The sequence below is a fragment of the Macaca fascicularis genome, chromosome 7 (assembly GCF_037993035.2).
Source record: "Macaca fascicularis isolate 582-1 chromosome 7, T2T-MFA8v1.1".
NCBI lineage: Eukaryota > Metazoa > Chordata > Mammalia > Primates > Cercopithecidae > Macaca > Macaca fascicularis.
The window spans coordinates 157,884,307-157,907,077 of NC_088381.1; the positions used below are offsets into that span (position 1 = coordinate 157,884,307).

A 22,771-nucleotide genomic window follows, 5' to 3' on the forward strand; every position below is an offset into this window, starting at 1 on the left:
GCCTGGGCGAGAGAGCCAGACTCCGTCTCAAAAAAAAAAAAAAAAAAAAAGGTACCATCTGTGAACCAGAAAGTGGGCCCTCCCCAGACTCCAGATTTGCCAGCTCCTTGCTCTTGGACTTCCTGGCCTACAAAAGTGCCAGAAAAAAATTTCTGTTGTTTATAAGCCACCCAGTTTATGGTATTTTTATTATAGCAGCCCAAATGGACTAAGACAGTTGTCCTGTCTTTGTTTATAAAACCATGGCGCTGTGATACTTTCTCTGTTTGCAGTTCTAATAGCTAAATTTCAGAAAATACCAAAGGGAAACATAGAAAGAACCATGGCAGTAAATTAGTGGTCAAGGACCAGACAAATGGAAAAAAACAATTCAAATTCTCCAACCCAGAAGAAACACAGAGGCAGAAAAAAGCCTATGAGATCAGGAAGGATCTGAATAATAATTAGAATGATTTTTCAAATCTGAAAATTAAGAGCCATGAAACAACACTGAAGATTAAAAGAGGTTGTATGAAGACAACTTCTTCCTTTTCTGACAATTTATTTTAATCACCATTTTAAGGAAATGTATGGAACATCTTATTCGTGAGGTGAGACAAAATGAAAGTAATTTTCAAAAAAACCCAAATAAAGTATTGGATAAAATCATGGATTCAAAGACTTACTTTGAATCCTGTTTTACTACTTTCTAGCTGTGAAATATGAGACAAATTTTTTAACTTCTCTATCCCTCAGTTCCCCATCTTTTGAAACGGTGATTGTGAGGATGAAATGAGTAAAGGGCTTAGAACAGTGCTTGCCAAATGATAAGTGCTTAAAAAAACTTTAGCCATAGCTCCACGTGTAGAAAAAAGTTAACACAGCAGACCTGACTGCAATTCTGCTTACAAGCCTGGCCCTTGACTGGCCTCTGGGAACTTGGATTTCAGGAAGGTTCCTACCACCATTAACTGGGAAGAGTTGATCACTGTGCTTAAAACTGTTTGTGCAAATATATGGCTCCCATTGAAAACCTGCTTTCCTTCTGCGAGTCTGAAATTTTGGCACATGCCAGGCAGAGACGCCAATGTGATCAGCCCACAATTAGACCCTGGGCACTGAGTCTCTACTGAGCTTCCCTGGTTGGCATATTTTACATGTGTGGTCACAGCTTACTGCTGGGGAATTGTGTTCTCTGTGACTCCACTGGAAGGGAACAGTGGGAAACTGGCAGCTGATTTCCCCTGGACTTCACCCCATGTACCCTTCCCTGTGCTGATTTTGCATAGAATCCTTTCACTGTAATAAATCATAGCCCTGAATATGACTGTAGGTGGAGTCTTGGAAGTCCTTCTAGTGAATCATCGAATCTAGCGTTGGCCCTTGAGGACCCATCAACACACTTGGACACAGTTAATCAATTATTTTGTCGTAGGTGTAAGTGCTATAAAATGCACTTTAATAAATATTGAATTCAAGTTCAAGAAAAGCGATTTTTAGATACAATACCTTGATAAAAACAGAAACACTGCATGATTTCTTCTCATAAATAATGAATGCAATAAAAATGTTAAGCTTCAATGACATGATCACTAAATTATATCAGTATTTCCTAATACTATGGTTTTAGGTTATATGAAAATAAATACTTAGCTTACAACCTCTAAATGATATTCAATATAAGAGCAATAAAAGGTCAGAAATACTCGGTCATATTCTTTAAACAGCAATAGAAGATAAAGTAAAGCTAAAATGCCAGAACTACTAAGCTTTAGAAATGCATTACTAATTTTATATATTTTCTATATCTCTTACAAATAAGCGGATACTCTTTTCTAACACTTATCAAATCTTATGGTCTACCTAATAAATCAATATTTGGAAAGCAGAATTTAGAAGGAAAAGTTTGGGAAACAAAGTATTTAAGAATTCACATGAGTTTCTGTTTTTGGATACTCAGATCAACCCCCCAATGAAAAAAACTAAAGATGCTGGATAAGACACTAAAACAAAACCACCTTAAAAGGACTAAAGAATTAAAAAGAGCTGGCAGGCCAAATTCTTGAGGCTAGCTTGAACCCAAATAGGTTAGTGGAAAGAAAGTTGGCATCCCAAAGCCACCTTTGCCCCAAAGGCATTCACTCACATCATGCACTGGGGTTGCGGTCTGGTAACCCACATGTGGGGACGAGGTCAGAAGTGAAGATACAGGACTTTCCCAATTTGGATCATCTCACAGGATAACTTTCCCACATTAAGGTGAAATCCAAAGGACTACATGAAAGTTTCCCTGTTGCTGAGCAAAGGAGTAAGAGAAAAATGAAATAAAAAAACGATAATTCACCCCTGAGAAGTTATGAGTGTTGATTGACCCTCACTAGGAGATTCCCTGGGATCCTGGGTCTAAACATACCTTGAGTGAGTATAGAAACTTCTATCTGTGGATCTGTTTTAATATAGTCCTGTACTGATGGTGCTCCAAGGAGCCTGGCAAAAACACATAAACCACTCTGATTTCAAACTGGGCTCGTGAATTCTCCATAAATTATTTTTCAAGGTCGGTGAGCTCCAGAAAGTTGAATACAAACAAGTTTACGAGGAAACTAGTCACAATGAGCAAGAACCAGCAGAAGCAGACATAAATAGACTTTGACTAGATGTTCTATGTTTAAAAATAAATAACTTGAAGTGACTTCAGGGAATACAAAACTATAAAATGTAACATAGGGGATTTTAATAAATGTTTGGTTATAACCTTTTAATACCTTTGTACTTTTAATTCATTAAAAATACTTAAGAGCTTGAGGTACCATGGTAGAAATTAGAGTTTTTCAAAGTAGCAGAAAACAATGTATTGTCAAAAGCAAGAGGTTTCTGATTATATATGTTTATAATTAAGGTTATAAACTTTCCAAGGCAATATTCTATTTACATTAAAATAGCAAAATCTGTACCAAATATAAGAACAGGAAATTCTCCCTAATTCGCTGTATGAGGCCAATATAACCTTGAAATGAAACAAAGCAAGAAAAGTAAAATTACACCTCCATTTTAGACACTCATTTTAGATACACACACAAGCACGCCCGCACACACACACCACCCTAAGTAAAATATTAGCAAACTGAATCCAACTGTGCATTAAAAAGCTAATAGGATAGTACAATTGGGTTTATATCAAAAATGTAAAAGATGAACTGATATTAAAACTATACATATATATACAGACATGTTATTCATTACATTAATGAATTTCAAAAAATAACATCTCGATATAGAAAAGGCATATAGTGAAATTTAATGCCAATTTTTTATTTATTTATTTTTTTTTTTGAGACGGATTCTCACTCCGTCGCCCAGGCTGGAGTGCAGTGGCGTGATCTCGGCTCACTGCAAGCTCCGCCTCCCAGGTTCACGCCATTCTCCTGTGCCCACCACCACACCCGGCTTAATTTTTGTATTTTTAGTAGAGACGGGGTTTCACCATGTTAGCCAGGATGGTCTTGATCTCCTGACCTCGTGATCTGCCTGCCTTGGCCTCCCAAAGTGCTGGGATTACTGGTGTGAGCCACCATGCCCAGCCTTGATTTTTTTTAAAATTTAAGTTCTGGGATACATGTGTGGAATGTGCAGGTTTGTTACATAGGTATACAAGTGCCATGGTGGTTTGCTGCACCTATCAATCTGTCATCTAGGTTTTAAGCCCCACATGCATTAGGTATTTGTCCTAATGCTCTCCCTCCCCTTGTCCCCCACCCCCTGACAGGCCCCAGTGTGTGGTGTTCCCCTCCCAGAGTCCATGTGTTCTCATCAATTCTTGATTTTTAAAAAACTCATGATAAACTAGACCAGATGAGAAATTCTTTAATCTGAGAAAGGATCTAACCCCTACAGCTATGATCAAATTAACTGATAAAATATTGAAATCTTTCCCTTTGAGTTTCAGAACAAGACACTATCACCCCTGTAAGTCCTAGCCAGTGCATATGTCAGCAAAAAGAAATAAATGATACAAGGATTGGAAAGGAAGAAAGAATTACTATTTTCCACTGATATCATTATCTTTGTGGATCCTTAAAATCTACAAAGTTAGCAAGGTTATTAGCTAGAAGATTAACATACAAAAAGCAATTTCGTTTCTATTGTTTCTACAGGTAATTTAAAAAACATAATTTTCAAAAGCTACCATTTATAATAGCAACAAAAACTATAAAATATGTAGGAAGAAATCCAATAAAAGAAGAAAAAAAGCTGTGTGCAATATAGAGTAGTAATTAAAAGTATGAACTTTATATCTAGGCACCTTGGGTTAGAATCTTGCCTCTGCTATTAACTAGCTGTGTGATCTACAGTAAGTTGTTAACCTCTCTGTGCCTCAGTTTCCTATGTGCAATATCTCATAATAATAGGATCTACCTCAAAAGACTGCTGTAAAGACTGGATACAAATAGAATGGGGCTTGGCATATAAGAAATACAGTATAAGTGAAAACCATTGTGATAATGATAGTGATAGTAGTGTGATGAAATTATAAGAATTTTCTGAAAGGCTTTCAAGAATACCCAATGAAAAATATATCATATTTATGGATAGGAAGACAATATTATTGAGATGTCAACTCTCCAGAAATTCATCTGTAAAGTAAATGTTAATCAAAATGTGAACGAAGTTTTTGGTTCTTAACAAGTTAGTTTCTGGAATTATTATGAGAAAACAAAGAGCTGGAAATAATCAATACACTGCTAAAGATGAAAAGTAAGGAGGGAGACTTGCCCTACCAGTGTTAAGATTTTATGAGGACAGTGAGAAACTGGCGCAGAGACAGATTAAATGACCAATGAAACAGGATAGAAAACACAGGAGCAGAGGCAGCAAAGCAGAACAGCAGAGAAAAGAGGGCACATTCAGTCAACAGAGGGGAAAATACTGATTGTCCATATGGAAAAGGTGACACTGGGTTCTCACACACGCCATACTCATGAATCAATTCTAGAAGAATTACAGATTTAATATTCAAGAGCCAAACCTTAAATTTTATGAAGAAAATATAGGTAATAGGTCTCTGACTTTGGGGGTAATGAAGGGTTTCTTAAACAGGACACAAGCCCTCTAACTATGACAAAGATTCATAAATTTAACCAAACTAAATTTTACTTATGTCTCAAAAGACACTTGAAGAAAGTGAAAAGACAAGCCACAAGCTGGGAGAAGATATTTGTTAACTAGACCGAATATTTGTACTGAGAACATATATAAAGAACACATTCACATAAACAGAAAATGCAATCGAAAAATGGGTCAAAACCGTGAACAGGTATGTCACAGAGAAGACTAGTAAACGTGAAGAGATAAGAGAGAGAACTCGGCCGGGCGCGGTGGCTCAAGCCTGTAATCCCAGCACTTTGGGAGGCTGAGGTGGGCGGAACACGAGGTCAGGAGATCGAGACCATCCTGGCTAACACAGTGAAACCTCGTCTCTACTAAAAATACAAAAAATTAGCCAGGCGTGGTGGCGGGCGCCTGTAGTCCCAGCTACCCGGGAGGCTGAGGCAAGAGAATGGCGTGAACCCAGGAGGCGGAGCTTGCAGTGAACCGACATCGAGCCACTGCACTCCAGCCTGGGCGACAGAGCGAGACTCCGTCTCAAAGAAAGAAAGAAAGAAAAAAAAAATAAGTCTGGCAAGAGTTGGAGAGGATGCCCATCAACAGAATATACTGTTGGTGGGAATGTAAATTGATATGAATTATTGAAAATATCATTTGGCATTATGACATTCCAGCACTATGTAAGTAAACATTTGTGTACCTTACAACCTAGCAATTCCATTCCTAAGTACATATCCAGAGAAGCATTTGTACATGGGCACTAAGAGTTATGATACAAACGTGTTCATACAGTATTAATAAGAAGAGAAAAAGTAAACAAAATTGGGGAAAAGAAAACTAAATGCCCATCAACCAAAGAATAGACAAACTGTGGTAAATCCATACAGTGGAATGCTATACTATTTTATTTTTTTAGAGACAGGATTTTACTCTGTCACCCAGGCTAGAGAGCAGTGAGTGGCACAAGCATAGCTCACTGCAGCCTCAAACTCCTGCAGCCTCGAACTCCTGCAGCCTTGAATTCCTGGGCCCAAGTGATCCTCCCACCTCAGCCTCCCCATTAGCTAGGGCTATAGGTATGTGCCACCACACCTGGATAATTTTTATTTTGTATTTTTTATAGAGACGGGGTCTTGCTTACTGCTCGGAGAGTCTTGAACTCCTGGCCTCGACAGGTCCTCCCACCTTGGCCTCTCAAGGTGCTAGTATTATAGGCGTGAACCACTGTGCCCAGCCGCTAAACAGATTTTAAATGAGTGAATTATACATAAAACAAGGATAAATATTAGAAACACTATTGAGTGAAAAAAAGCAAGTCACAAAGACTATATACATTTGACATTGTTTTTTACGAAGTTTAAAAACAAGGAAGATTAAACATTAGAGAAACATATAGGAAAAATATGTATATGTGCTTTTTTTTTTTTTTTTTTTTTTTGAGACGGAGTCTTGTTCTGTCACCTAGGCTGGAGTGCCGTGGCATGATCTTGGCTCACTGCAACCTCCACCTCCAGGGTTCAAGCAGTTCTCCTGTCTCAGCCTCCTGAGTAGCTGGGACGACAGGCGCACATCACCACACCCAGCTAAATTTTTCTATTTTTAGTAGAGACGGGGTTTCACTGTGTTAGCCAGATGGTCTCGATCTCCTGACCTTGTGATCCGCCCACCTCGGCCTCCCAAAGTACTGAGATTATAGGCATGAGCCACCACGCCCAACCACGTGTGTGTATTTTTAAAGCATGGGAATAATCAACACTTCAGGATACTGGTTCCTATGGAAAAATGCAGGAAGATAGGATGGAGGAGTGCACCGGTATATGTGAGTTAATGGTAATATTGTAGTTCTTGAGTTGAACGCACTAATTTTATTGTTAAACACACTAACTTAAATAAAGCAGTCGTGCATGGAAAAATTATATTTAAAAAATTAACTACACACATTTACAAATTTACATCTAGTTACAATTTGATTCATAGTATTGCACCATAGTTTTAATTTATGCAAACTTAATATGCCATTTTGGAATAATTTACCATAACATTTAACTTATTTATACAACCTGTTGGAAAGACTAGCATGTAAATACGGTTGAAAATAAGGAAGGAAAACAGTATACATTATTTCCATAAAGCTAATTTAAGCAAGTATGATAAACAGTTCCTTCAGTACTAAGAAACTAAAACGATGTCATCACCAAAAAGCTAAAAGCACTGAAACCTATGTTTCTGTGAAACCTAAGGAAATCTAGAAATGCACACCAACTTTATAAAAATAAAGAATAACATTATTATTCTATAATCCATCATAGTGGAAAACACCTTGTGCCAGGGCCAAGAATTCTGGGTCCTAATCCTATTCCATGCCCACATTCACCCCCACCAAGGTGTGAGACCTTGCATTGGTCATTTAACTTCGCATGTGTAAAATAAGGGACTGTACCATATGCTCTTTGAGGCTCTTTTTATGGTGAAAATCTATGTATGACCCTATAAGAAACCAGTCTTACGAAGAATTAGCAAAATCATGATGTGATTTTCTTTTTCTCGTTTTTGTGTTGCTGTTTTTTTTTTTCTTTTTGAGACAGGGTCTCGCTCTGTTGAACAGGCTGGAATGCAGTGGCACAATCTCAGCTCACTGCAACCTCCATCTGCCAGGTTCAAGCGATTCTCCTGCCTCACCCTCCTAAGTAGCTGGGACTACAGGCCCGCGCCACCATGTGTGGCTAATTTTTGTATTTTTGGTAGAGACAGGGTCTCGCCATGTTGACCAGGCTAGTCTTGAACTGCTGACATCAAGTCATCCACCCACCTCGCCTCCCAAAGCGCTGGGATTACAGGTGTGAGCCACCGTGCCTGGCCTCTTTTCCGCCCTGCCCTGCCCCGCCTCGCCTGGCCTCGCATTGCCTCTCTTTCTTTCTTTTTTAGGAGGGCAAAGTATCACTCTGTCATCCAGGCTGAGGTGCAGTGGTACAATCATAGCTCATTGAAACCTCCAACTTCTGGGCTCAGAGGATCCTCCTGCTTCAGTCTTCTGAGTAGCTGGGACTTCAGGGGTGTGCCACAATGCCCAGCAAATTTTTTTTTCATTTTCTGTAGTGACGGGGTCCTGCTATGTTGCCCAGGATGGTCTTGAACTCCTGGCCTCAAGCGATCCTCCCACCTCGGCCTCCCAAAGAGCTGGGATTCCAGGAGTGAGCCACCACGCTTGGCCTGCAATTTTCTTATATAAATATCATCATATGCAATTTAGTACTCAAATGCCTTTGGATGATGATAATGTCCACAAGCTCTAGGGAGAGAATGAAATATTAATACAGCACTGCCATCAGAATAGGTAAAATGAAAAAGTTGTGTTACACAGAGAGAGTTGCCAAGTGGTAGACAAATTTGCTTTTTGGTAGGTCAGACTTGTTTTATGGCCTTTTTATAGCCTTTTCATGCAACTATACTGAGGCTAAAAAATCATAATTTAAGCAGTAAACATTGAATTCTATAATGTAAAAGAACTTGAAAATAATGTAAATCTCAGAGAAATGTTCAAACTGGCTAATTTAGAAAAAGAAAGATGAGCAAGTGTTCAAAGATAATGTGAGTATTGCAATAGGCAGAAAATCACAAGGGAGACCCCATTTGTATGCTCAAGTAACACTACACACATGCTCTCCAAAATTCTAGACTTTGGACATGCCAAAGAGTCCCACACTTTTTTCTTTTTTTCACGTTCTCTCTAAAACCTCTGGGAAAATATCCAGTTATACATCAAAAGATAATCCCTCCCCCACAAAAAATGAGGACAGGCCACAAGTGGGTGAAAATTTCTGTGACTCACACATAAGAAAGAATTAGTACCCAGAATATATAAAGAGCCCCTATAAATCATTTAAAAACAGACTACCCAATATTTTTTATGTGGGCCAATCACATAAATAGGAAATGGACATTGAACAGGAAACCCAAAGGGCTAGGAGACATGATGAACTTTGTAAGTAATGAGAAAAATTAAAAATCACAGTAAGATGCCATTTCACACCCATCAAATTGGCAAAAACTAGAGTTCAGTAACAAGTGCTGATGGGTATATAGATAGAAAGGAATTCTGGTGATACTGTGAACTGGCCCAACCACTTGGGAAACAAGTCAACTGCTGATATGAATACGCTAAAGACCCTGCCACTCCACTCTACAGGGTAAACCTGCTTAATGTGGGCTGCATTTTAGCAAACCAATCCCTCCAACAGAACTACGTCACTAAGAAAGCTGAAATTTCTATTACTCTCTTACACTTGGAGTCGATATTTTAATTGATATTGGAGGGGAAAAGAAGGTGCTGGTTATTGTGCCCCCTGGTGCCCCAACAGAATACTATACAGCAGGGAGAATAAATGAAAGATACATGGATCAATGTGGATAATTCCTAAGAATAAAATAAGAGAAAAAGCAATATGCATTTATATAAGGTATAAAAATAAGCAAAACAATACTCTGTATTATTTAAGATATATAAATCTATGTCATAAAATATAAAGACATACACGAATGATTTTAAAAAAAAAATCAGGACAGTGATGATCTCTAGGGCAATCAGGCAGGGCTACCCAGGGGGCTTTAACCATGGCTAGAATGGAATATTTTGTTTCGTAACCGGGGAGGAACATAAATGGACAAATTTTCTGACTTGAATATTCATTTCATATATGCATCATATACACTTACATACCACACATACATCTGTGAGAAAATAAGCAGCACAGCTGAAAAAGCCACGAGGGCTACCTAGAATGTCTTGCCCTGTCACATTCAGGCTTTGTCAGCTGTTTTCCAGAACCTTCCAGAACACAGCCAGTGGGAAGAAGGATTGGCCATACCTGGAGATAGATACTAAATGTGGTACTGACTTCTACAGTTTTATTTTAAATAGGAGGAAAATCTATCAAACCACCGAATCAGGGAGAGTTAGAAAGAACAAAGCAAAACAAACATCCAGGGAGTGGAATTACTATCAGCAAATCACAGAAAGACTTCTAGAGCTTACCTTTGCCATCATGAAACCTAAATTATTGCTTTTTTTTCTTTTTTAATAACAAAGTCTTTTTGTTAATTATCTCTGAAGGAAGATTCAATAACTGCTCTTGGTAATGCATTTCAACATCTTATAAATCACTGGAAAGTTTAATTCGGTGGAAATTTTAAGTCAGTATATTACGGCTACATATGGTATGAAGACACGCGGAAAGGAAATAGTCTACATTATTTCCTGATCCTCTAGTGTAAATCAGACACTCTGATCATAACCATTGTAACAGAAGATCTGTGTTGCCTCATTTAAAAGAATACGTTTGTAAACTTTCAGATATTTTATTAAACTGTTAATTTTTTTTAAAAACTTTCCTTATTCTTCCCAGAAGAGAGGTATTCAAATGATAAACACTTCTTGGTCTGATGCTTAAGTAGGCCTCAAAATCATTTTTTTATGTCTTGTATCGCCAGTGGAGAGAAACAAATGATGACTATGTTAACATTACATATCACTGCCATTTAGATTAGATATTTGGCCCTTATGATCATTTTACTGCTTGTAACCTAAGTATAAATAAGATGGTACAAAAGATAGGTGCTCACTAATTGAAATAATAGACATAATCTAGGGAAGTTGCTCTAAAATGAAAGCCTATCACAATTTCTTCTGCATTCATATGTAAAATGGCCCAAGTGGATTCATCAGTTTCTTGGGCCCGGCACGTACCAAGAAAGTATCTGTTGAACTGAATTTAACTGATAATGGGAAAGAAACATGAAAAGCAGGTGAGGGCTCCAAGCCAGGATACAGCAACCCACTAGCATGACTTTGTACACTGGGAATGCCAGAAAATCTACACATCTTGAGAAGTCTAAGGTCTTTCTTTGACTCTTCATTTCCCTGTAAGGTACAGCGACATAAATATATAATACAATATAAATACACAACATGGTGTGAGATATGATATGACATGATGGAATGTGACACAATACGGAATATAATATGGGTTGAGTTATCCCTAATCCAGAATCTGAAATCTGAAAGCTCCAAAATCTGAAACTTTTTGATATTATACATGGTATTCAAATACAATGCTCACTGGAATGCATAGATTTCAAATTTTCAGATTGGGCATGCTCAACCAGTAAGTATAATGCAAATATTACAAAATCTAAAAAAAAATCCCAAATCCAAAACACTTCTGGTCCCATGCATTTCAGGGAAGGGCTACTCACCCTGTAATATAAAAGAAAGAAGGTAGCACCCAGGACTAATGCAGCATCTTGCCCTGCCTACCTCTCAAATTTCGCTCAGACCTTGCTGCCTCTTGTTCGCTGCAATCCAGCCACTGTGGTTTTCTCTTAGTTTCTCAGTCCCTCTAGGCTTACACCCATCTCAGACCCTTTGCAACTGCTCTTCCTCCTTCTGCATGGCTCTTCGTCATTTAGGTCTCAGTTCAAATGTCAGCCCTCAAAAATGTCTTCCCTAGCTTGCCAATTTTAAGCAACCCCTTCCCCATTCACTCGTTTTCTGTATTTATTTTGTTTTATTTTTCTTATAGTGTTTTACCTCTATCTGAAATTAACTTGCTTGTTTACTCAGTTATTATCTGTAAACTCCCTGACAGCAGGGACTTTGTTTGCTGTGTTGGTGGCTCCATTCTCAGCATCTAGAATGGCCCCTGGTATATAGAAGGTGCTCCAATAACCACTTTCTAGTAGATTAATAAAAATATGCCAGCCCAATTTAAAATCCTTAATCTCCAAGGCCTCCAAGAATATAACAAATGTGTTTCCTATTTTATCTAATTCATATTGGGTTTACTTAAAATAGTGGGGGAGGGCAGAGGAAAATAGAATACTTAGAATTAGATCATTAATACTTAAGATTAGATATTAGAGTTGATACCACTCAGAACACCACTGAACTAAAGGCTGTTATTTAATTTACGTATTTTAATCATACCGATCTGAGCCATTCAAGACTAAAAATAAATCATTTCGCTATTTTTACTCTAGGCGCAAATTTAATTATATTCTGTTACTAAAGCTATCACATTATTTTCTATCCAAATTACCTTGTACTTTTCTAGCAATGATATTAGCTATCTCAATACGTCACAGGTATTCTTGTAGTATAAGAGATAGCAAGAGGTGAAACACAATGTGAACATATTACTGAATAAAATGTGATTCCTTCTCTCAGCCAGAAAAAGGAGACGCAACACATTAGGTCAGTCATTAGGAGTAAAAAGCCCCAAGAACAATGCTGCATCTGCGTTACACATGAATCTGGCTCCCCTACATGTCTACCAGAATTTGAATAACTGTGTTTTACTGAATACACATTTAAAGCAGAAAGCTACCCCTTACAAAACAAATTCAAGAAGCGTTCAAACACAATTTTGCTGGCAGAGTTTCAGAATCTAACTATAGTGAGATATTTTGTCTCAGATTTAAACCTCCTCATTTTTCAAGCTAACCTGTTGTAACTAATAGGTTTTAAAATAATGGACAACCACAGAACTACAAAAAAAATTCCACTTTCATAAGGCCAAAGATCATTCTGTCTGACACTGTTTCATTTTGAAAACTTCATGCATTTGAAAAAAAATTACATACTCCTGGAAGAAATGGTCATTTTCCATGAAAGAAAATGTTACTGGGATACAGCTTTAGCACGAAAGTGAAATATACACTGTTAAGCAAAGGCTGTTTTGCTATTTGGCGAATAGAGAACTTGTTTCCTTATAATGGGTAAAAGAGAAGGGGAGGGGCAATTCTGGGTAGTTGCAAACGAAGAACACAAGAATGCAAAGTTTTAAAAACACATTTGAGAAAATATGAGCACTTTAAATCAATGTTAATTTTGGACTACGTTCAAGAAACTACAAGAGATAAAACAGAACTATGGTATCAGGGCATGTGAATAACCACAATTTATTATCTACCTTTAAGATCACTTCTTAGAAGTGCAGAACTTTGAAATGCATTAAAACTTTGGTTCAAGAAGCATCTCGAGCCACATCTATCATATGTATACAATGGAACAAAAACTCAGGGACTAATGTGGCAAAAGGCAAGGCATCAGATGGATTCCCTTTTTTTTCAATATTTATACACATATTTTATTACTTCTCTTCCTCTAGAGAACTCTAACACAAACATATCTGTTATTATTATTATTATTACTATTATACTTTAAGTTCTAGGTATATGTGCACAACCTGCAGGTTTGTTACACAGGTATACACGTACCATGTTGGTTTGCTGCATCCATCAACTTGTCACTTACATTAGGTATTTCTCCTAATGCTATCCCTCTGTCAGTACCCCACCGCCTGACCAGCCCTGGTGTGTGATGTTCCCCACCCTGTGTCCATGTGTTCTCATTGTTCAACTCCCACATGTGAGTGAGGACATGCAATGTTTGGTTTTCTGTCCTTGTGATAGTTTGCTGAGAATGGTGGTTTCCAGCTTCATCCATGTCCCTGCAAAGGACATGAACTCATCCTTTTTTACGGTTGCATAGTATTCCATGGTGTATATGTGCCACATTTTCTTAATCCAGTCTATCACTGATGGACATTTGGGTTGGTTCTCAGTCTTTGCTATTGTGAATAGTGCTGCAATAAACATATGTGTGCATGTGTCTTTATCATAGAATGATTTATAATCCTTTGGGTATATGCCCAGTAATGGGATTGCTGGGTCAAATGGTATTTCTAGTTCTAGATTCTTAAGGAATCGCCATACTGTCTTCCACAATGGTTGAACTAATTTACACTCCCACCAACAGTGTAAAAGCATTCCTATTTCTCCACATCCTCTCCAGCATCTGTTGTTTCCTGACTTTTTAATGGTGGCCATTCTAACTGGTGTGAGATGGTATCTCATGGTGGTTTTGATTTGCATTTTTCTGATGACCAGTGATGATGAGCATTTTTGCATATGTCTATTGGCTGCATAAATGTCTTCTTTTGAGAATTGTCTGTTCATATCCTTTGCCCACTTTTTGATGGGGTCTTTTCTTGTAAATTTGTTTAAGTTCTTTGTAGATTCTGGATATCAGCCCTTTGTCAGATGGGTAGATTGCAAAAATTTTCTCCCAGATGGGATCCTTTGTTGGGGGTGGTCCCCTAGACCACCCCTCAAGTTTTGAGATTTGTTACTTTTTTCTATGCCCTTTGGTCAAAGTCACAAGTCAGCTCTGATTCGGGGGGTGGAGAAATAAATTCTTCCTCCTGATGGGAAGGGAGCCCAGCCACTTTACACAGGTGCATGAACAGGGATGGAAGGAGCTATGACCATCTCTGCAAACAATCTACTACTGTATCCTATGAATACATGTGGTCCCTTTCTAGTGAAATGGGTCTCTGAATAATAAGGCTTGGAGGATTCACAGGAGATCTCTTAAGTCAATGAAGTCAATATATGAGATATTTACTATAGTTACCATAAAAATTCCTCTCTTTACCCAAGCACATGAAGCATGAAGACTTGTACTTTCTAGGTATACAGCAATGTTCCAGATGTTCGGGAGAGATCTAGACCCAGCCCTAACCACCACTAAGAGAGAAACAGATCACACAGACGAAGAGTTGTATAGCAATGCCAGTCAGATGGCACGTGCTTAGTGCAAAATGACAGGTATAGAGCCTATTGTCACAAGCATTGAAAAGAAGGGATATTCACTGAGGAATGAGCTGATCAAAACACATCTTTCAGGAGAAGACCCAGTCTCATGCTAAGGAAGGGACAGGGCTCACGGAGCAGGGAAAAGGGGAGAGGCCATCTCAGAAGAGTTATCATGTACAAAAGGGGATATAGAAAATGGGCGCAATGTATTTAGGTAACTAGTTCATCTGGAGAGAAGTAACAGGAAAAAGAGCCTAGAAGAGGAGGAGTCAGAGAGTAGCCAGCCTTGAAGACTGAGTTATGGAGATTGGCCTTTAGCCTGTCCATTTAGGTGGGAGGCCTAGACACTAAGGATGAGAAGAGGGCTGACAGCAGAAAGACACTGAATGAGGGAAGGGACTTGGTAATTGAATGGATTTAGAGCAAAGATGGAAAAGGAAAAAATCAATGACTGCAAGAATGAAACAGAAAATCATGATATCACTGACAGAAACAGAAAGAACAACAAGGGATCAGGATGATGACTTTCACTTTAAATACGGTGAACTCAAGGTGACAACAAGCAATGTGAAACATTTTCAGCTATTTAAAGTGTGGGACTTTGGGAACATTATCTAACCTCTCCAAGCTCAGTTTTCTTATCTGTAAAATAGAAATAGTAATAATACTGTACATCTCATAAGGTTATCATGAGGATTACATGAAATACTGACAATGCCTGGCACTCATTAGAGCACTAAAAAAAATTTAAAAAAAAAAGGTAACTTTCTCCATCATCATCATCCAGTTTATCATTTGACAAATAGCCCAATAACTCTTTTCTGTCACATCAATTCATGACTACCTGATATATCTGTTAATCAGGCTTGGTTTTGTTTCAATACAACTGAGATAATTTAAAACATCCCATTCTAATGGCAGTCCTTGTAAATTTCCTACAGCATTTGGGTTTGGGTGATTTATAGCCAGAAAATGGCTTCAATTCTATGACAAATTCATTACTGCAACTCATTGAAACTAGTATGTCAGCTGACCCATCTAAATTAGAAGTGAACATCTGATGTCTACAGTTTTTCCTAAGAAACATAACCTAGTAGGTTTTACATTGAAAAATTGAAAACAGAAAATTGTGTGTGATTTCATGATAATTTGCAACATGCTAAAAATGCCTTTGAGATGAAAGATTTTGTTTTGCTTTGTTTGGGGAATATGAAAATAAGATTAAAGAGTATAACATTTTATGGTAATGTTGTAGCCAGGAGGGGAACATTAGCACTGGGAAAATTGAGAGAAGGAAAATTCCAAGTCAGTTTGAGAATTTAACATTATTAGTATACTGGACAGTGAAACACATATTTATCATGTACATAGTAGGTGCTTAATGAACTTTTGTGAAATAATGTTAAATGAAATTAATGAAACCAAATTATTTTGTCTTTTCTTCTCTATTTCTTACCATTAGATCACTGTATATTAATTATAATATTCTTTTTTTTTTTTTTTTTTTTTTTTTTTGAGACGGAGTCATGCTCTGTCGCCCAGGCTGGAGTGCAGTGGCCGGATCTCAGCTCACTGCAAGCTCCGCCTCCCGGGTTCACGCCATTCTCCTGCCTCAGCCTCCCAAGTAGCTGGGACTACAGGCGCCCGCCACTTCGCCCGGCTAGTTTTTTTTGTAGTTTTTAGTAGAGACGGGGTTTCACCGTGTTAGCCAGGATGGTCTCGATCTCCTGACCTCGTGATCCGCCCGTCTCGGCCTCCCAAAGTGCTGGGATTACAGGCTTGAGCCACCGCGCCCGGCCAATTATAATATTCTTTAAACAGTGAGTAAACAAAAGGTTTAGAAAGAGAGAATCAAGGTACTTTAAAGCTAGAAGTCCTTCAGAAGTAGAAACTGAAGTCCAGGGAGGTTAACAGACATCAGTTTCCCATGACAGACACCTACATCAGTTTCCCACGACTATGATATTCAAACTCGGAAGAACTGACCAACAGCCCCTGCACATCCCACCATCCCATGACGGAGCAGAAAGAGTTACAGAGAAACTCAAGCCGGTCAGTTCTGTGATTTGTTTGAAGGTCTAACAAAAGGTTGAGATGAGCAGATGGCTTCTGAGAAATGTGGACTTCAATTATTTAAGCCATAAATGTTTCCTATTATGATGATGTTTAAACAGTTCATGACAGTCTAAAATACAGATGTTTTTGGCCATTAACACCATCACATTTTACAGTATTGCAGTATGAGGTTTTTGATATTTTTATCAAAAGATTGTCTGACCAAATTGCCAGAAATCAGGCATTTTATAAAAAGAATGTACAATTCAGCTAAAGTGTTTTCATATATCCCCAACCTTAGGGCTATGAAAAGGGTTATGGCCATAGATTATATAGCTCTATTTTTTACTATGAAAATTTATGTGCTGTCTAGATCTTTATTCTATTGAAATTGTACCGGAAAGGCCCTTAAATAAAATGGTTCCTTCAAAATCTACAGACTGTAGTAGATCTGATTGATAAAGAGATTCAAAATCCCTTTTTAAGGGTACCCCTGTGGGCAGAGAGAAAAAGGCAAGGCAAAGATCCTCCTTTACATGGTGGCTGTATCTATTTGTGTTTCCAACATGGAGTCAGACTGGCTGGTCCAAGCCGAATTCCAGCAGTTAATGGGATCTTAGCAAAGTCACTCAGCTGCTTTGTACCTGTTGTCTCATCAGTAAAATGGGAATAATCACAGTAGCCATCTCATGGGGTCGTTGTGAGGATCAAATGAGTTAATGCAACTAAGGCATTTAGAACAGGGCTTGGCACACAGTGAGCGCTAGGTATCAGTTAGCTATTTTTATCACTCCCTTACATCTACTTACTCACTGGAATAGCCCCCCAGCTGGGCAGGATGTGATACCACTGTCATCTCTCAATTATTCATAGTGAAGAGGAGGGGTGGAACTTTCAAGGTTAATACCTATTTGGCTGTTGTCAAATATTCCTGAAGTCAAAAACCTTTTATGTTCTCCCACTTTCCCTAGGGTTAAGTCTAGACACCATAGTAACAACATGAATAAGTAGTGAGAGCTAGTTACGGGCCAGGCACAGTGTTTTTATGGGCATTCGCTCACTTAATCCTCCAAACAATTCTGGTGTAGGTTCTCTTTTTTTTTTTTTTTTTTTTTGAGACGGAGTCTTGCTCTGTCGCCGAGACTGGAGTGCAGTGGCCGGATCTCGGCTCACTGCAAGCTCCGCCTCCCGGGTTTACGCCATTCTCCTGCCTCAGCCTCCCGAGTAGCTGGGACTACAGGCACCCGCCACCTCGCCCGGCTATTTTTTTGTATTTTTTACTAGAGACGGGGTTTCACCGGGTTAGCCAGGATGGTCTCGATCTCCTGACCTCGTGATCCGCCCGTCTCGGCCTCCCAAAGTGCTGGGATTACAGGCTTGAGCCACCGCGCCCGGCCTGGTGTAGGTTCTCTTAATACCTGCAGTTTATACATGAAGCAACTAAGGCACAGAGAAATTAAGCAACTTGCCCTGGAAATCCAAACTCCAAAATGCTCCAAAATCTGAAACTTTCTGAGCACAAATATTACACCACAAGTGGAAAATTCCACACATAAGTATTTAAGACAAACTTTTTATGCACAAAATTATGAAAAATACTATATAGAATTACCTTCAGGCTTTGTGTATAAGGTATATATGAAACATAAATGAATTTTGTGTTTAGACTTGGGTCCCATTCTTATCTCATTATGCATTTGCAAATATTCCAAAATCTGAAAAAATAAAAAATCTGAAACATTTCTGCTCCCAAGCACTTTGGATAAGGGATACTCAACCTTTAGCTAGTTCCCCTCACCTTACCTCAATCCATCTTATCAAATGTATTGTTCTGTATAGGTATACAATGGAGATCAATTGTGAAGTATCTAGGATACTCAACTACTAGTGGGAAAGAGAGGGCTAGGAGGATTCCCTCAGCAGCAGGTTTATTCTAGACTGGCTGGGCAGGAAGGGCCAACGTGTGAATGGCAATGAATTCCAGGGGTCAAAGGAGATCACTGAACTCAGGCTAGATCTAAGCTGGCACCAAAATCCCAGGGGAGCCAAGACAATAGGCAAAACAACAGACTCTTCTGGGCAATGGTAAAACCTGGATCCAGTCGGTGCTCCAGATGACACATTTAGTGTAGAGCAAGAGCCAGCCCAGAGCTAGGGAGAAGACACAGTCCCGGCCTTTAAGACAGGCAGCTAGAGAAAGGGAGCTGATGTTTGAGATGAGCCCTCATGCTAATCAGAAAAATGCATGCTGGGCTGGACAAACATTGTGGGGTTAAAGAGAAGGCTGAGGCCAGGCGCGGTGGCTCAAGCCTGTAATCCCAGCACTTTGGGAGGCCGAGAGGGGCGGATCACGAGGTCAGGAGATCGAGACTATCCTGGCTAACATGGTGAAACCCTGTCTCTACTAAAAAATACAAAAAACTAGCTGGGTGAGGTGGCGGGCATCTGTAGTCACAGCTACTCGGGAGGCTGAGGCAGGAGAATGGCCTAAACCCGGGAGGGGGAGCTTGCAGTGAGCTGAGATCCCGTCACTGCACTCCAGCCTGGGGGACAGAGCGAGACTCCGTCCCCCCCCCCCAAAAAAGAGAAGGCTGAGTTGGGAAAGTGGTCCCTAGACTCAGCCCAATTAGAGGCTATTCTTGCCACATTTTAATCCATTCTCCACACTACACTAGGAGAGATCATGTCAACTATAAGTCTGATTGCGTCGGTTGGGCATGACTCACACCTGTAATCCCAGCACTTTGGGAGGCCGAGGTGGGCGGATCACCTGTGGTGAGGAGTTTGAGACCAGCCTGGCCAACATGGCAAAACTCCGTCTCTACTGAAAATACAAAAAATTAGCTGGGCATGGTGGCACGCGCCTGTAATCCCAGCTACTTGGGAGGCTGAGGCAGGAGAATCACTTGAAGCTGGGGGGCGGAAGTTGCAGTGAGCCGAGATGGCGCCATTGCACTCCAGCCTGGGTGACAGGGCAAGGCTCCGTCTTTAAAAAAAAAAAAAAAAAGTCTGATCACCTCACTTTCCTACGTAAAACATTTTGATGGCTTCCTGGTATCCTCAGGATAAAGTCTGAACTTGACAAATCTTACAAGACTCTCCTCATCTGGCACTGCCTATCGCTCTAGTCTCATCACTCTGCATTCATCCTTCTGATTGCACCCACCCACTGAAAAAAAAATAGGTGTATTTGATAGTAGGCTAACTATGCGTAACAACTCTCAGTTATTCATACTCTCCCACTGACCTCTGCAGATGCATTCTGTCTAGAATATGCCTTCCCTCCTTGCCTGGCTAAGGCAAAGTCAGGCAAATGGAGACCATCCTCCAGGTCTCACGCTGGCTATCACTTCTCTGATGTCAGCCTTGGTGCCCCCTCCCCAGTCTGCACTAAGCCTTCTTCTTGTCCATAGTACTCTGTAGTCATCTTTCAGGATTAACCATCTTGGATTCTAACCACCTATATTCTCAACTAGACTCCAAGCTCCTAAAGGGCAAAGCAATGTCTATCTTGTTCATTTTCATATAATCCCAGTATCTGCAATGCAGAAGATTCTAACAAATATGTGTTTCCAAAACAAAGAAAGATATAAGCCTGAGAATAAAAAAGCACGGGGAAAGATCTCTCTTACAGTGATTCGGGGACAAAGAGAAGGCAGGAGTACATGTTGGCCACATTAAGTGTGAGGTGAAGGCCACACATACAATCAGGGGTTGAGAGGATCTAAAATGTCTAGTGACCAGGTGCAGTGGCTCATGCCTGTAATCCCAGCACTTTGGGAGGCCGAGGTGGGCAGATCACTTGAGGCCAGGAGTTCGAGACCAGCCTGGCCAACATGATGAAACCCTGTTTCTACTAAAAATACAAAAATTTGCTGGGCGTGGTGGTGGGCGCCTGTAATCCCAGCTACTCGGGAGGTTGTAGCAGAATAGCTTGAACTGGGAGGCGGAGACTGCAGTGAGCTGAGATTGTGTCACTGCACTCCAGCCTGGGCAACAGAGTGAGAATCTGTCTCACATACATACATACAAAAAATGTCTAGAGAAGGTCTAAGTTTCATCACTGAATGTTTAGTTACAAAAAAATGGGTGTCTTGGGGTACTCATGTCACTTGGAGTGTTGCCAGCTTCACTTGGAAGACAGGTGAGTCGGACGGGTTTTTATCTTGTGGGGAGAAGCAGGAAGAATGGCAGAGGAGGGAGAACAAAAAGATTCAGAAAAGTTAAGCTACTTCTATTTCTTTAGAATTAACATGAGCCTAATGATTGGAGGACACGGTAAAAAAAAAAAACAGAGCTAAATAAAGAGAAGTGGAGACAATGTAGTATAACATTAGGATGTACAAAGTACAAACTATAAAGCCTATTTTGTTTTAATAATTAACAAAGGTGCACCTAGTACACACACTATGGATCAGGCTTGGGGGAAAAAGACAAATGAATCCAAGACTACTCATTTTGTGAGAGCTTAAAGCAAACAACTTTTAGCAGTATTTTGAAGCAAGCTAGTAAAATAAATAGAAGTGAAGTCCAAGGGATTTAAACATGAAAATTTGGGGGAAAAAGAACTTCGCAAAGCAAAACAGACAAAATACAAGGCTAACCAAACAAAGGCTAAATCAAATAAATAGGCATTGCCGTGTGCCCTGGAGAACTGCCAAGGAGAGTAAATTTCAACAAAGAATGCTTCTGCCACCAGTTAGGAAAACTTCAATTCCAGAAAGGCTGAAGGAATGCTTCAGGCACTGCCGAGTGACAAGGGGGGTTTGGGGGTGGAGAGGCAGCAGGTCAGATGTTATTTCAGACTATGTAGACAAACACGAGAACCTTCCTCAAGACATGTAAAGGCAGCCCACTCCCTCCCAACGTGCTCCACACACAGCTCCTTGTAAGAAACAAATCCAGGTCAAAGATGAGAAATTTGCATCTTCAAGGACTGCCTGTAGCAGCCTTCTCTTCTCAATTTGCAGATAAAAAGACCCTTGTAAATACTTCTTAGCCACCATCCTAGTATCCACAGTCTTGAGATGTTAACAAGTCAATGTAGCATAAGCAAAACAAAGCACCAGCAATCATTGTGTGAGCCTGGATGCTGGGAACAGAGTACTGTGGCTTTGGGGCTGGAATTGCTGTAGATCAACTGAGTATTACTCTCTAGGTCAGAGCACAGTTCTCCATTCAGTTGTGGCCTGTAGTAGTCATGGCAATAGAAACCACCACTGCCACGGCAGCAGTCCCCACTGACAGAGCACGTGTCCTGTGCCAGGCACAGGGCTGAGCCATTTGCATGAATTATCTCCGTTAAGCCTCCTAACAACCCGTCATTATCTTAATTTTATAGCTGTTCTCTCTACAGATGGGGAAACTAAGGCAAGCTGAGATACTTTTCAAAGGCCTCACAGCTAATAAGCCATGTAGCAGGGATTTAGATCCAGACAATTATTCTAGAACACGCTTTCTTAGCCAACAGAATGGCCAGAAGTCCACAAAAGAAGGCAGTGGCTAATCAACAAGCATTTATTCATTGTTGGTATGGTATAGACTATGAACTATGTGAGTTAAAACTGAGATAAAATGGTTTCACTGAAAAAAGAAAAAGAACTAGAATTCCTTTTACTTCCACTTAAAAAAAAATATATCCGGAACTTTATTGGCCTTTGAAGAGAAAAAGGATCTCTATTCTAACGTCTAGCATGTCTATCCAGCAAATATCTAGGTTGTTCAAACCATTAAGGAGACTAACAAAACAGGAGTTGATGATACACAGCTCAGGGGCTTTTTGTTTCTTGTTTTTTTTTTTTTTTTTTTTGGTTGGCATTACCCAGGCTGATTTAGATCTAAACACTGGGGGACCTCAGGATCTGAAGTTCCTTAAGGCTTCCTGGGCTTCCTGGGCTTAGCATTGTTTTTCCCTCAAATTTCTATACTGCTCTCTTTATTGAAATATCTGTACATTAATATATGCTCTTCTTTTTTA

General features: G+C 39.6%; 1 protein-coding gene across 7 annotated transcripts in view; it reads right to left on the reverse strand.

The window, feature by feature from the left end:
• The window catches only part of EFCAB11 (EF-hand calcium binding domain 11), a 167,931-nt gene that overhangs the window by 102,301 nt on the left and 42,859 nt on the right, over positions 1-22,771 (reverse strand). Inside the window, exon 6 of one of the 7 annotated variants that reach the window (XM_065549214.2) lies at positions 6,989-8,374. The exons of the other annotated variants lie outside the window; for them this stretch is intronic. Within the exon in view, the coding sequence (XP_065405286.1) occupies positions 8,332-8,374 (43 nt within the window). The 3' untranslated portion in view covers positions 6,989-8,331. Of the gene's footprint in view, positions 1-6,988; positions 8,375-22,771 lie in introns of those variants that run through there. 7 annotated transcript variants of the gene reach the window in all.